A 15,599-nucleotide genomic window follows, 5' to 3' on the forward strand; every position below is an offset into this window, starting at 1 on the left:
TCTTGGAAACGGACTGGTGCTGTATGTCTTGGAAACTGACTGGTACTGAAACGGACTGGTCTGTATGTCTTGGAAACGGACTGGTGCTGTATGTCTTGAAACGGACTGGTTGTCTTGGAAACTGACTGGTGCTGTATGTCTTGGAAACGGACTGGTGCTGTATGTCTTGGAAACTGACTGGTACTGTATGTCTTGGAAACGGACTGGTACTGTATGTCTTGGAAACGGACTGGTACTGTATGTCTTGGAAACGGACTGGTACTGTATGTCCAAAAAACGGACTGGTGCTGTATGTCTTGGAAACGGACTGGTGCTGTATGTCTTGAAACGGACTGGTGCTGTATGTCTTGGAAACTGACTGGTACTGTATGTCTTGGAAAGTAGCTGGTGCTGTATGTCTTGGAAACTGACTGGTACTGTATGTCTTGGAAACTGACTGGTGCTGTATGTCTTGGAAAAATAGGACTGGTGCTGTATGTCTTGGAAACGGACTGGTGCTGTATGTCTTGGAAACGGACTGGTGCTGTATGTCTTGGAAACGGACTGTATGTCTTGGAAACTGACTGGTACTGTATGTCTTGGAAACGGACTGGTCTTGGAAACGGACTGGTACTGTATGTCTTGGAAACGGACTGGTACTGTATGTCTTGGAAACGGACTGGTACTGTATGTCTTGGAAACGGACTGGTACTGTATGTCTTGGAAACGGACTGGTACTGTATGTCTTGGAAACTGACTGGTACTGTATGTCTTGGAAACTGACTGGTACTGTATGTCTTGGAAACTGACTGGTGCTGTATTGTCTTGGAAACGGACTGGTGCTGTATGTCTTGGAAACGGACTGGTGCTGTATGTCTTGGAAACGGACTGGTGCTGTATGTCTTGGAAACGGACTGGTACTGTATGTCTTGGAAACTGACTGGTACTGTATGTCTTGGAAACTGACTGGTGCTGTATTGTCTTGGAAACGGACTGGTGCTGTATGTCTTGGAAACGGACTGGTGCTGTATGTCTTGGAAACGGACTGGTGCTGTATGTCTTGGAAACGGACTGGTGCTGTATGTCTTGGAAACGGACTGGTGCTGTATGTCTTGGAAACGGACTGGTACTGTATGTCTTGGAAACGGACTGGTACTGTATGTCTTGGAAACGGACTGGTACTGTATGTCTTGGAAACGGACTGGTGCTGTATGTCTTGGAAACGGACTGGTACTGTATGTCTTGGAAACGGACTGGTGCTGTATGTCTTGGAAACTGACTGGTACTGTATGTCTTGGAAACGGACTGGTACTGTATGTCTTGGAAACGGACTGGTACTGTATGTCTTGGAAACTGACTGGTACTGTATGTCTTGGAAACTGACTGGTACTGTATGTCTTGGAAACTGACTGGTGCTGTATTGTCTTGGAAACGGACTGGTGCTGTATGTCTTGGAAACGGACTGGTGCTGTATGTCTTGGAAACGGACTGGTGCTGTATGTCTTGGAAACGGACTGGTACTGTATGTCTTGGAAACTGACTGGTACTGTATGTCTTGGAAACTGACTGGTGCTGTATTGTCTTGGAAACGGACTGGTGCTGTATGTCTTGGAAACGGACTGGTGCTGTATGTCTTGGAAACGGACTGGTGCTGTATGTCTTGGAAACGGACTGGTGCTGTATGTCTTGGAAACGGACTGGTGCTGTATGTCTTGGAAACGGACTGGTGCTGTATGTCTTGGAAACGGACTGGTGCTGTATGTCTTGGAAACGGACTGGTGCTGTATGTCTTGGAAACGGACTGGTGCTGTATGTCTTGGAAACGGACTGGTGCTGTATGTCTTGGAAACGGACTGGTGCTGTATGTCTTGGAAACGGACTGGTGCTGTATGTCTTGGAAACGGACTGGTGATGTATGTCTTGGAAACGGACTGGTGCTGTATTGTCTTGGAAACGGACTGGTCTTGGAAACGGACTGGTGCTGTATGTCTTGGAAACGGACTGGTGCTGTATGTCTTGGAAACGGACTGGTGCTGTATGTCTTGGAAACGGACTGGTGCTGTATGTCTTGGAAACGGACTGGTGCTGTATTGTCTTGGAAACGGACTGGTCTTGGAAACTGACTGGTACTGTATGTCTTGGTAACTGACTGGTACTGTATGTCTTGGAAACTGACCGTTTATCACATCAATGGTGAACGTTGCAGCACACATCCAATGTCAGTAGAAACCTACACACAACCTCAACTTACCCCTACACACAGGGCAGGTACACACTCACTCTGCCGAGTAACCCGAACCTCAACTTACCCCAACCTCAACTTACCCCGAACCTCAACTTACCCCGAACCTCAATTTACCCCGAACCTCAATTTACCCCGAACCTCAAGTTAACCCGAACCTCAAGTTAACCCGAACCTCAACTTACCCCTACACACAGGGCAGGTACACACTCACTCTGCCGAGTAACCCGAACCTCAACTTACCCCGAACCTCAACTTACCCCGAACCTCAACTTACCCCGAACCTCAACTTACCCCGAACCTCAACTTACCCCGAACCTCAACTTACCCCGAACCTCAACTTAGCCCGAACTTAAGCTGATCTTACCCTAAGCTGAACCTGAACTTAAGCTGATCTTACCCTAAACTGAACCTGAACTTAAGCTGATCTTACCCTAAACTGAACCTGAACTTAACCCGAACTTAAGCTGATCTTACCCTAAGCTGAACCTGAACTTAGCCCGAACCTCAGCTGATCTTACCCTAAGCTGAACCTGAACTTAACCCGAACTTAAGCTGATCTTACCCTAAGCTGAACCTGAACTTAGCCCGAACCTCAGCTGATCTTACCCTAAGCTGAACCTGAACTTAGCCCGAACCTCAGCTGATCTTACCCTAAGCTGAACCTGAACTTAACCCGAACTTAAGCTGATCTTACCTAAGCTGAACCTGAACTTAGCCCGAACCTCAGCTGAACCTGAACTTAACCGAACTTAAGCTGAACCTGAACCTGAACTTAACCTGAACTTAAGCTGATCTTACCCTAAGCTGAACCTGAACTTAACCGAACCTCAGCTGATCTTACCCTAAGCTGAACCTGAACTTAGCCTGAACCTCAGCTGATCTTACCCTAAGCTGAACCTGAACTTAACCCGAACTCAGCTGATCTTACCCTAAGCTGAACCTGAACTTAAGCCCGAACCTCAGCTGATCTTACCCTAAGCTGAACCTGAACTTAACCCGAACTTAAGCTGATCTTACCCTAAGCTGAACCTGAACTTAGCCCGAACCTCAGCTGATCTTACCCTAAGCTGAACCTGAACTTAACCCGAATTTAAGCTGATCTTACCCTAAGCTGAACCTGAACTTAACCCGAACCTCAGCTGATCTTACCCTAAGCTGAACCTGAACTTAGCCCGAACCTCAGCTGATCTTACCCTAAGCTGAACCTGAACTTAACCCGAACTTAAGCTGATCTTACCCTAAGCTGAACCTGAACTTAGCCCGAACCTCAGCTGATCTTACCCTAAGCTGAACCTGAACTTAACCCGAACCTCTTTGTCTCCAGGTCCATAAAGGACATACAGCCGACTGGCTGATGAAAGACTTTGTTTCTAAACTCCAATTTAACTTCACCCTCCTTCAGGGTTGATGAGTCATTCATCACCTGAAATGAATCCCGAAATGACTGTGTCAAAGCAACACGATAACTAGGGCTTTACTATGACGGTGAAACTTGTCAAAATGCTCCGTTTTGACACTTTCGCAAGTAGTTCTTTTCATATTAAAAAAAATCTGATTTATGGAATTCTACATTGTGGTCTATATTAAAAAGGAACTTTTTTTAAATTTAATATAACAGGCTTTTCAAATTCCATGTTCGTGCACAATCTCTACTTGAAATATCAAAAGGCAGTCTTGTGGTGGACCCGACTCTACTACTGCCTCTGTGTCTGTGTCTCAGGGCCATAATCGTATCATCGCCTACAGCCGACCCATCTACTTCTGTCTGTGCTGCGTGTTGATCTGGATGTTGGACTACGTCAGTGACAGAACCGGTTCAGCCCGGTTCACCCTGTACGGTGTCGCCGTCACTAGCTCCCTGGTTCTGTCCTCTGCCAGGGACCTCGTCATCGGTGAGACTACAGTACATTAAACATGTTTAAAGGGGCCAATCTGATCTTTCCACAATCACCAACCACCTGTATGACACATTTATAGATATTTTCGTTGTTGTTGTTGTTGTTGCTGAATGTTGTTGTTGCTGAATGTTGTTGTTGTTGCTGAATGTTGTTGTTGTTGCTGCTGAATGTTGTTGTTGTTGCTGAATGTTGTTGTTGTTGTTGCTGAATGTTGTTGTTGTTGCTGAATGTTGTTGTTGTTGCTGAATGTTGTTGTTGTTGTTGCTGAATGTTGTTGTTGTTGCTGAATGTTGTTGTTGTTGCTGAATGTTGTTGTTGTTGCTGAATGTTGTTGTTGTTGCTGAATGTTGTTGTTGTTGCTGAATGTTGTTGTTGTTGCTGAATGTTGTTGTTGTTGCTGAATGTTGTTGTTGCTGTTGTTGTTGTTGTTGTTGTTGTTGTTGCTGAATGTTGTTGTTGCTGAATGTTGTTGTTGCTGAATGTTGTTGTTGCTGAATGTTGTTGTTGTTGTTGCTGAATGTTGTTGTTGTTGTTGCTGAATGTTGTTGTTGTTGCTGATTGTTGTTGTTGCTGAATGTTGTTGTTGTTGCTGAATGTTGTTGTTGTTGCTGAATGTTGTTGTTGTTGCTGCTGAATGTTGTTGTTGTTGCTGCTGAATGTTGTTGTTGCTGAATGTTGTTGCTGAATGTTGTTGTTGTTGCTGAATGTTGTTGTTGTTGCTGAATGTTGTTGTTGTTGTTGTTGAATGTTGTTGTTGTTGTTGCTGAATGTTGTTGTTGCTGAATGTTGTTGTTGCTGAATGTTGTTGTTGTTGCTGAATGTTGTTGTTGTTGTTGCTGAATGTTGTTGTTGCTGCTGAATGTTGTTGTTGTTGCTGCTGAATGTTGTTGTTGTTGCTGAATGTTGTTGTTGTTGCTGAATGTTGTTGTTGCTGTTGTTGTTGTTGTTGCTGAATGTTGTTGTTGTTGCTGAATGTTGTTGTTGCTGAATGTTGTTGTTGCTGAATGTTGTTGTTGCTGAATGTTGTTGTTGTTGTTGTTGAATGTTGTTGTTGTTGTTGCTGAATGTTGTTGTTGCTGAATGTTGTTGTTGCTGAATGTTGTTGTTGTTGCTGAATGTTGTTGTTGTTGTTGTTGAATGTTGTTGTTGTTGTTGCTGAATGTTGTTGTTGCTGAATGTTGTTGTTGTTGCTGAATGTTGTTGTTGTTGCTGCTGAATGTTGTTGTTGTTGCTGCTGAATGTTGTTGTTGCTGCTGAATGTTGTTGTTGTTGCTGAATGTTGTTGTTGTTGCTGAATGTTGTTGTTGCTGTTGTTGTTGTTGTTGCTGAATGTTGTTGTTGTTGCTGAATGTTGTTGTTGCTGAATGTTGTTGTTGCTGAATGTTGTTGTTGCTGAATGTTGTTGTTGCTGAATGTTGTTGTTGTTGTTGTTGAATGTTGTTGTTGTTGTTGCTGAATGTTGTTGTTGTTGCTGAATGTTGTTGTTGTTGCTGAATGTTGTTGTTGTTGCTGAATGTTGTTGTTGTTGCTGAATGTTGTTGTTGTTGCTGCTGAATGTTGTTGTTGTTGCTGCTGAATGTTGTTGCTGCTGAATGTTGTTGTTGTTGAATGTTGTTGTTGTTGAATGTTGTTGCTGCTGAATGTTGTTGTTGTTGCTGCTGAATGTTGTTGTTGTTGCTGCTGAATGTTGTTGCTGCTGAATGTTGTTGTTGTTGAATGTTGTTGCTGCTGAATGTTGTTGCTGCTGAATGTTGTTGTTGTTGCTGCTGAATGTTGTTGTTGTTGCTGCTGAATGTTGTTGCTGCTGAATGTTGTTGTTGTTGAATGTTGTTGCTGCTGAATGTTGTTGCTGCTGAATGTTGTTGTTGTTGCTGAATGTTGTTGTTGTTGTTGCTGAATGTTGTTGTTGTTGTTGCTGAATGTTGTTGTTGTTGTTGCTGAATGTTGTTGCTGCTGAATGTTGTTGCTGCTGAATGTTGTTGTTGTTGCTGAATGTTGTTGCTGCTGAATGTTGTTGTTGTTGCTGAATGTTGTTGTTGTTGTTGCTGAATGTTGTTGTTGTTGTTGCTGAATGTTGTTGTTGTTGCTGCTGAATGTTGTTGTTGCTGAATGTTGTTGTTGTTGCTGAATGTTGTTGTTGTTGCTGAATGTTGTTGTTGTTGTTGTTGAATGTTGTTGTTGTTGTTGCTGAATGTTGTTGTTGCTGAATGTTGTTGCTGAATGTTGTTGTTGTTGCTGAATGTTGTTGTTGTTGCTGAATGTTGTTGTTGTTGTTGTTGAATGTTGTTGCTGAATGTTGTTGGTTGTTGCTGAATGTTGTTGGTTGTTGCTGAATGTTGTTGTTGCTGAATGTTTTGGCTACTTTGACATAAGGGAGGTTTTTAGTCAATTCTGTTCCTGTTTTTCCCCCGTTCGTTCCTCTGTAGTGTTCACTCTGTGCTTTCCTGTCGTGTTCTTCGTGGGGCTCCTCCCCCAGGTCAACACCTTCGTCATGTATCTCTTTGAGCAGTTGGATATCCACGTGTTCGGGGGGAACGGTCAGTGAATTCATTCATCTAAATTCAATACATGTAGACAGCTACACATTACAATCTCTAAATGCTCGCTGCTGTCTCACTGCTAAGGTTTCTTTTGACCTTTCTGTAAGTTGTGGGGAACTTACACACGTCGTTTTTAAACATTCTGACGTGATACACACACACAGAGGGAGATGGGGAGAGAGGGAGATGGGGAGAGAGGGAGATGGGGAGAGAGGGAGATGGGGAGAGAGGGAGATGGGGGGAGATGGAGAGGGAGAGAGAGAGAGAGGGAGGAGAGGGAGGGAGGGAGAGAGAGAGGGAGGGAGAGAGAGGAGGGAGGGAGGGAGGGAGAGGAGAGAGGAGAGAGAGAGAGAGAGAGAGAGAGAGAGAGAGAGAGTTTTTTTGTTGCACCAAATGTGTTGCTGACCTCTTCTCCGCCTGCTTCCCCCACACAGCCTCCACCAGCCTTCTGTCATCGCTCTACAGTGTCCTGCGAAGCGCGGTCACCGTGGCCCTGCTCTACGGCCTCTGCTACGGGGCCCTAAAGGTCAGAACCATCCTCTCATCCCTGTGTTGTTCTGCGGTTCTAACCCCTCTATGTCCCTCTATCTAACAGGAGACCTGGGAACCTCAGCACATCCCAGTGTTGTTCTCGTTGTTCTGCGGTTCTAACCCCTCTATGTTCCTCTATCTAACAGGAGACCTGGGAACCTCAGCACATCCCTGTGTTGTTCTCGTTGTTCTGCGGTTCTAACCCCTCTATGGTCCTCTATCTAACAGGAGACCTGGGAACCTCAGCACATCCCAGTGTTGTTCTCGTTGTTCTGCGGTTCTAACCCCTCTATGTTCCTCTATCTAACAGGAGACCTGGGAACCATCCTTTCATCCCAGTGTTGTTCTCGTTGTTCTGCGGTTCTAACCCCTCTATGTTCCTCTATCTAACAGGAGACCTGGGAACCTCAGCACATCCCTGTGTTGTTCTCGTTGTTCTGCGGTCTCCTGGTGGCTGTCTCCTACCATCTGAGCCGGCAGAGCAGTGACCCCTCTGTCCTGATGTGAGTCTATCCTCCGGGACCTCCCCTTCTATCTGACAACACATATTTCTACATGCAACAACTCCACTATTCTCTGGGACTTGATGACATTTCACCTTTGACATACTACTCCCTGGACTATATTAGTTTTAACCAGTGGTTTGGACTGTGTTTCCACTGACCTCGTTGCCTTGCCCCCTTTTCCATAGATCCTTGGTGCATTCCAAGCTTCTGCCCAACATGAAAGAAAAGAACTCAGAAGACCCCCTGTCTGAGGTCCAGGATCCTTTACCAGAGAAACTCAGGGGTTCTGTGGTGAGTAGTTAGTTAGTTAGTTAGTTAGTTAGGTATTTACTTAGTTAGTTGTCTGAGGTGCAGGATCCTTTACCAGAGAAACTCAGGGGTTCTGTGGTGAGTAGTTAGTTAGTTAGGTATTTACTTAGTTAGTTGTCTGAGGTGCAGGATCCTTTACCTGAGAAACTCAGGGGTTCTGTGGTAAGTAGTTAGTTAGTTAGTTAGTCTGAGGTGCAGGATCCTTTACCAGAGTAACTCAGGGGTTCTGTGGTGAGTAGTTTGTTAGTTAGTTAGTTGTCTGAGGTCCAGGATCCTTTACCTGAGAAACTCGGGGGTTCTGTGGTAAGTAGTTAGTTAGTTAGTTAGTCTGAGGTGCAGGATCCTTTACCAGAGTAACTCAGGGGTTCTGTGGTGAGTAGTTTGTTAGTTAGTTAGTTAGTTAGTTGTCTGAGGTCCAGGATCCTTTACCAGTGAAACTCAGGGGTTCTGTGGTGAGTAGTTTGTTAGTTAGTTAGTTAGTTGTCTGAGGTCCAGGATCCTTTACCTGAGAAACTCAGGGGTTCTGTGGTGAGTTAGTTAGTTAGTTGTCTGAGGTCCAGGATCCTTTACCTGAGAAACTCAGGGGTTTCTGTAGTTAGTTAGTTAGTTAGTTAACTAGTTACAGTGCCTTCAGAAAATATTCACACCCCTTGACATGTTGTGTTCCAGCCTGAATTTAAAATGGATTAAATAGAGATTTTGTCACTGGCCTACCCACGACATAATGATTTTTTTTATTTTTAATGAAAAGCTGAAATGTCTTGTCAATAAGTATTCAGACCATTTTGTTATGGCAGGCCATAAAAATATGCTTATCAAGTCACATAATTATTTACATGGACTCACTCTGTGTGCAATAATAGTGTTTAACATGACTTATGAGTGACTACCTCATCTCTGTACCCCACACATACAATTATCTGTAAGGTCCCTCAGTCGAGCAGTGTGAATTTCAAACAGAGATTCAGATCCTGTCAAAGAAGGGCACCGATTGGTAGATGGCAACAACAACAACAACAAATAAGCAGACATTGAATATTTCAATGTTTTATTTTTATTTAACTAGGCAAGTCAGTTAAGAACAAATTCTTATTTTCAATGACGGCCTAGGAACCAGTGAGTTAACTGCCTGTTCAGGGGCAGAACGACAGATTTTTACCTTGTCAACTCAGGGATTCGATCTAGCAACCTTTCGGTTACTAGTCCAATGCTCTAACCACTAGGCTTCCTGCCGCCCCTATACACTGTGTGTGTGTGTGTGTCCCTTCAAATGAGTGGATTCAGCTATTTCAGTCACACCCGTTCCTGAAAGGTGTATAAAATCTAGCCCACCGCCATGCAATCTCCATAGACAAACATTGGCAGCAGAATGGCCTTAGTGAAGAGCTCAGTGACTTTCAACGTGGCACAGTCATGCCACCTTACCAACAAGTCAGTTCGTCATGTTTCTGCCCTGCTAGAGCTGAACCCCGGTTAACTGTAAGTGCTGTTATTGTGAAGTTGAAATGTCTAGGAGCAACAACGGCTCAGCCACAAAGTGGTAGGCCACACAAGTCCTCAGAACGGGGCCGCCGACTGCTGAAGCGTGTAAAAATTGTATGTCCTCAGTTGCAACACTCACTACTGAGGTCCAAACTGCTTCTGGAAGCAACGTCAGCACAAGAACTGTTAGTCGGGAGCTTCATCAAATGGGTTTCCATGGCTGAGCAGCCTCACACAAGCCTCAGATCACCACGCGCAATACCAAGCGTCAGCTGGAGTGGTGTAAAGCTCACCGCCATTGGACTCTGGAGCAGTGGAATCGTGTTCTCTGGAGTGATGAATCACACTTCACCATCTGGCAGTCAGACGGACAAATCTGGGTTTGGCGGATGCCAGGAGAACGCTACCTGCCTGAATGCATAGTGCCAACTGTAAAGTTTACAAAACGAGGTCCAAGCAATAAAACTGGCCTCTTTTTAGACTAGTTGAGTATCCGGAGCATCAGCATTTGTGGGTTTGATTACAGGCTCAAAATGGCCAGAAACAAATAACTTTCTAATGAAACTCGTCAGTCTATTCTTGTTCTGAGAAATGAAGACTATTTAATGCGAGAAATTGCCAAGAAACTGAAGATCTCGAACAGCGCTGTGTACTACTCCCTTCACAGAACAGCGCTGTGTACTACTCCCTTCACAGAACAGCTCAAACGGTCTCTAACCAGAATAGAAAGAGGAGTGGGAGGCCCCGGTGCACAACTGAGCAAGAGGACAAGTACATTAGAGTGTCTAGTTTGAGAAACAGTCACCTCACAAGTGCTCAACTGGCAGCTTCATTAAATAGAACCCTGCAAAACACCAGTCTCAACGTCAACAGTGAAGAGGCGACTGCAGGAAAATGTTTGTCTAGCAATTATCAACAATCAATTTGACCGAGCTTGAAGAATTTAAAAACAAATAATGTGCAAGTGTTGTAAAATCCTGGTGCTCTTAGAGACTCACCCAGAAAGACTCACAGCTCTTAGAGACTCACCCAGAAAGACACAGCTCTTAGAGACTCACCCAGAAAGACTCACAGCTCTTAGAGACTCACCCAGAAAGACTCACAGCTCTTAGAGACTCACCCAGAAAGACTCACAGCTCTTAGAGACTCACCCAGAAAGACTCACAGCTCTTAGACTCACCCAGAAAGACTCACAGCTCTTAGAGACTCACCCAGAAAGACTCACAGCTCTTAGAGACTCACCCAGAAAGACTCACAGCTGTAATCACTCTTAGAGACTTACCCAGGAAGACTCACGGCTGTAATCACTCTTAGAGACTCACCCAGAAAGACTCACAGCTGTAATCACTCTTAGAGACTCACCCAGAAAGACTCACAGCTGTAATCACTCTTAGAGACTCACCCAGAAAGACTCACAGCTGTAATCACTCTTAGAGACTCACCCAGAAAGACTCACGGCTGTAATCACTGTCAAAGGCGCTTCTACAAACAATTGACTCAGGGGTGAATAATTATGTAGATTAGATATTTGTGTATTTGTTTTTAAATACATTTGTAAAAATGTCTATGAATATGTTTTGACTTTGTCATTATGGAGTATTGTGTGTAGATGGGCCAGGAAAAAAAAGTAATTGAATACATTTTGAATTCGGGTTGAAAAACAACAAAATGTGGATTAAATTAAGGGGTATGAATACTCTCTGAAGGCAGGTAGTTAGTTGTCTGATGAGGTGCAGAGTCCTCATCCTGAGAAACTCAGGGGTTCTGTGGTGAGTTAGTTAGTTGTCTGAGGTGCAGAGTCCTCATCCTGAAAAGCTAGTGTTCTGTAGTAAGTGGTTGTCGTAATATTGACTGGTTCTAATCAGGCCTCATTATCGAGTCTTTGTAAATCCACCCCCCCTCTGTCCCCTAACCCTCCCTCTCTGTCTCCTAACCCTCCTACCCTCTCCCTCTCTGTCTCTAGGCCGTAGGCCATCCTCTCTGTCTCCTAACCCTCCTGTAATGTCTCTAGGCCGTAGGCCCTCCTCTCTGTCTCCTAACCCTCCTGTAATGTCTCTAGGCCGTTGACCCTCCTCTCTGTCTCCTAACCATCCTGTAATGTCTCTAGGCCGTAGGCCCTCCTCTCTGTCTCCTAACCCTCCTGTAATGTCTCTAGGCCGTAGGCCATCCTCTCTGTCTCCTAACCCTCCTGTAATGTCTCTAGGCCGTAGGCCATCCTCTCTGTCTCCTAACCCTCCTGTAATGTCTCTAGGCCGTAGGCCCTCCTCTCTGTCTCCTAACCCTCCTGTAATGTCTCTAGGCCGTTGACCCTCCTCTCTGTCTCCTAACCCTCCTGTAATGTCTCTAGGCCGTAGGCCCTCCTCTCTGTCTCCTAACCCTCCTGTAATGTCTCTAGGCTGTAGGCCCTCCTCTCTGTCTCCTAACCCTCCTGTAATGTCTCTAGGCCGTAGGCCCTCCTCTCTGTCTCCTAACCCTCCTGTAATGTCTCTAGGCCGTAGGCCCTCCTCTCTGTCTCCTAACCCTCCTGTAATGTCTCTAGGCCGTAGGCCCTCCTCTCTGTCTCCTAACCCTCCTGTAATGTCTCTGGGCCGAGGCCCTCCTCTCTGTCTCCTAACCCTCCTGTAATGTCTCTAGGCCGTAGGCCCTCCTCTCTGTCTCCTAACCCTCCTGTAATGTCTCAGGCCGTAGGCCCTCCTCTCTGTCTCCTAACCCTCCTGTAATGTCTCTAGGCCGTAGGCCCTCCTCTCTGTCTCCTAACCCTCCTGTAATGTCTCTAGGCCGTAGGCCCTCCTCTCTGTCTCCTAACCCTCCTGTAATGTCTCTAGGCCGTAGGCCCTCCTCTCTGTCTCCTAACCCTCCTGTAATGTCTCTAGGCCGTAGGCCCTCCTCTCTGTCTCCTAACCCTCCTGTAATGTCTCTAGGCCGTAGGCCCTCCTCTCTGTCTCCTAACCCTCCTGTAATGTCTCTAGGCCGTAGGCCCTCCACTCTGTCTCGTAACCCTCCTGTAATGTCTCTAGGCCGTTGACCAAGGATGTGTAATTCCAAACCTTACTGTTCTGACGTCAGGCATCAATATCAACCACCTCTGGTTCTCGCCTGGTCTCAGATCTGTTAGTGTTGGCTCACAGCCCATGGTTGTCTGTCTGTCATCTCCTCCTAACCTAACTGTCCTGTCTGTCCTCTCCTCCGAACCTAACTGTCCTGTCTCTGTCCACTCTTCCTAACCCAACTGTCCTCCTGTCTGTCCTTTCCTCCTAACCTGTCTGTCCTCTCCTCCTAACCTGTCTGTCCTCTCCTCCTAACCCAACTGTCCTCCTGTCTGTCCTCTCCTCCTAACCCAACTGTCCTCCTGTCTGTCCACTCCTCCTAACCAGTCTGTCCTCCTGTCTGTCCTCTCCTCCTAACCAGTCTGTCCTCCTGTCTGTCCTCTCCTCCTAACCAGTCTGTCCTCCTGTCTGTCCTCTCCTCCTAACCAGTCTGTCCTCCTGTCTGTCCTCTCCTCCTAACCAGTCTGTCCTCCTGTCTGTCCACTCTTCCTAACCAGTCTGTCCTCCTGTCTGTCCTCTCCTCCTAACCAGTCTGTCCTCTCCTCCTAACCAGTCTGTCCTCCTGTCTGTCCACTCTTCCTAACCCAACTGTCGTCCTGTCTGTCCTCTCCTCCTAACCTAACTGTCCAGTCTGTCCTCCTGTCTGTCCACTCTTCCTAACCCAACTGTCCTCCTGTCTGTCCACTCTTCCTAACCCAACTGTCGTCCTGTCTGTCCTCTCCTCCTAACCTAACTGTCCAGTCTGTCCTCCTGTCTGTCCACTCTTCCTAACCCAACTGTCGTCCTGTCTGTCCTTTCCTCCTAACCTGTCTGTCCTTTCCTCCTAACCTGTCTGTCCTTTCCTCCTAACCTGTCTGTCCTTTCCTCCTAACCTGTCTGTCCTTTCCTCCTAACCTGTCTGTCCTCTCCTCCTAACCCAACTGTCCTCCTGTCTGTCCTCTCCTCCTAACCAGTCTGTCCTCCTGTCTGTCCTCTCCTCCTAACCAGTCTGTCCTCCTGTCTGTCCACTCTTCCTAACCCAACTGTCGTCCTGTCTGTCCTTTCCTCCTAACCTGTCTGTCCTTTCCTCCTAACCTGTCTGTCCTTTCCTCCTAACCTGTCTGTCCTTTCCTCCTAACCTGTCTGTCCTTTCCTCCTAACCTGTCTGTCCTCTCCTCCTAACCAGTCTGTCCTCCTGTCTGTCCTCTCCTCCTAACCAGTCTGTCCTCCTGTCTGTCCTCTCCTCCTAACCCGTCTGTCCTTTCCTCCTAACCCGTCTGTCCTCCTGTCTGTCCCCCAGAGTGAGCGTCTCCATTCCGACCTGATCGTCTGCGTTGTCATCGCCGTCCTCTACTTTGCCATCCACGTCAGCACCATGTTCATCGTTCTGCAGGTACAGTAGAGCTCTGCATCGTTAATCTCTTGCCGTTGTGCCCTTGAGCAGGGCACTAAACTGCTTTGGTGACGTTGTGATGTACCTGGTTTCCAACCTCTTTGGGTGTGTGTGTCAGGCAGTTGAGTTGGAAGATAAATGCCTGATAAGAAAATTTGACAAAGTAGAATTTTTGTTCTATCGCCATGTATAACATATAACTCATCTCTCCCTCCCTGTCCCACCATCTGTCTCTCCTCTCTCTCTCTCTCTCTCTCTCTCTCTCTGTCTCTCTCTCTCTCTCTCTCTCTCTCTCTCTCTCTCTCTCTCTCTCTCTCTCCTCTCTCTCTCTCCCCTCTCTCTCTCCTCTTCTCCCCCTCTCTCTCCTCCCTGTCTCTCTCTCTCTCTCTCTCTCTCTCTCTCTCTCTCTCTCTCTCTCTCTCCTCTCTCTCTCTCTCTCTCTCTCCTCTCTCTCTCTCTCCCTCTCTCTCTCTCTCTCCTCTTCTCCCCCTCTCTCTCCTCCCTGTCTCTCTCTCTCTCTCTCTCTCTCTCTCTCTCTCTCTCTCTCTCTCTCTCTCTCTCGCTCTCCCCTCTCTCTCTCTCTCCCCCTCTTTCTCTCTCTCTCCTCTTCTCCCTCCCTCTCTCTCCTCCCTGTTGACCACCACAGCCGTTCCTGAGCTACGTGCTGTATTCTCTACTGGGAGCGGTGGGCCTGCTGACACATTACCTGCTGCCTCAGGTCCGCAAGCAGCTACCCTGGTACTGCTTCTCACACCCACTGCTCAAGACCAGGGAGTATTACCAGTTTGAGGTCAGAGGTAAGACACCCTGAATACCCCACCACCCTGAATACCCCACCACCCTGAATACCCCACGCCCCCCCAATATCCGACTGTCTTTCCTGCTGTCAGTTAACCTTTTAGGGGCCATTTTAACAGACCTGCATATTAACCTTATCCAGAACTATGTTACTGCTTTTTCTTCCAGGAGTAGGATGAGTCTCCGTCTCCGGGAAACTGGTCCGATGTGTACTAGGTTGTATTCACAACGTAGCCACGTTGCTAACTGACTGACCGAACCCTTTGTTTGTTTGTTTTGTAGGCGCGGCCCATGTGATGTGGTTCGAGAAGCTCCATGTGTGGCTGCTGTTCTTAGAGAAGAATATTCTGTATCCCCTGGTCATCCTCAACGTGCTGAGTGGCAGCGCCAGGGATCTGGCCAGTCCCAGGAAACTGGACACGGGGTGAGTTCTCTACTCGGCTTTATCTCTAATGCCACCCTGTCCTCTAGTGCACTCGTTGTGACCTGGGCTCCTAGGACTCCTATATAAGGGGGGATGGGGTAGAGGTCTTCAAGGGTCTAAGGAGTTGGAACCGTTACGAAATAGATTATGGAGAAATAACTCATTTACAAAAGACCCGTTTCCGAATGGACCCGAGGACGGAGCAATTGGAGGAAAATGGCCGGAGGGGGTGACCAAGAATCTGATGGTCACTCTGACATCTACCACAACCATCTCTGCAGCTCTCCACCAATCAGGCCTTTATGGTAGAGTGGCCGAACGGAAGCCACTTCTCAGTAAAAGGCTCATTCCCGCTTGGAATTTACCAAAAGGCACCTAAAGACTCTCAGACCATGAGAAACAATATTCTCTGGTCTGATGAAACCAAGATTGAACTCTTTGGCCTGAATGCTAAGCGTCACGTCTGGA

At 46.7% G+C, this 15,599-nt stretch overlaps 1 protein-coding gene across 1 annotated transcript in view; it reads left to right on the plus strand.

The window, feature by feature from the left end:
- The window catches only part of pcnx1 (pecanex 1), a 129,260-nt gene that overhangs the window by 50,603 nt on the left and 63,058 nt on the right, over positions 1–15,599 (plus strand). The window contains 8 exon segments of the mRNA XM_065004398.1: positions 3,945–4,116; positions 6,549–6,659; positions 7,097–7,188; positions 7,587–7,696; positions 7,885–7,990; positions 13,817–13,909; positions 14,556–14,706; positions 14,990–15,131. Coding sequence (XP_064860470.1) covers positions 3,945–4,116; positions 6,549–6,659; positions 7,097–7,188; positions 7,587–7,696; positions 7,885–7,990; positions 13,817–13,909; positions 14,556–14,706; positions 14,990–15,131 — 977 coding nt within the window.

The sequence above is a fragment of the Oncorhynchus nerka genome, linkage group LG18 (assembly GCF_034236695.1).
Source record: "Oncorhynchus nerka isolate Pitt River linkage group LG18, Oner_Uvic_2.0, whole genome shotgun sequence".
In the NCBI taxonomy this organism is placed as follows: domain Eukaryota; kingdom Metazoa; phylum Chordata; class Actinopteri; order Salmoniformes; family Salmonidae; genus Oncorhynchus; species Oncorhynchus nerka.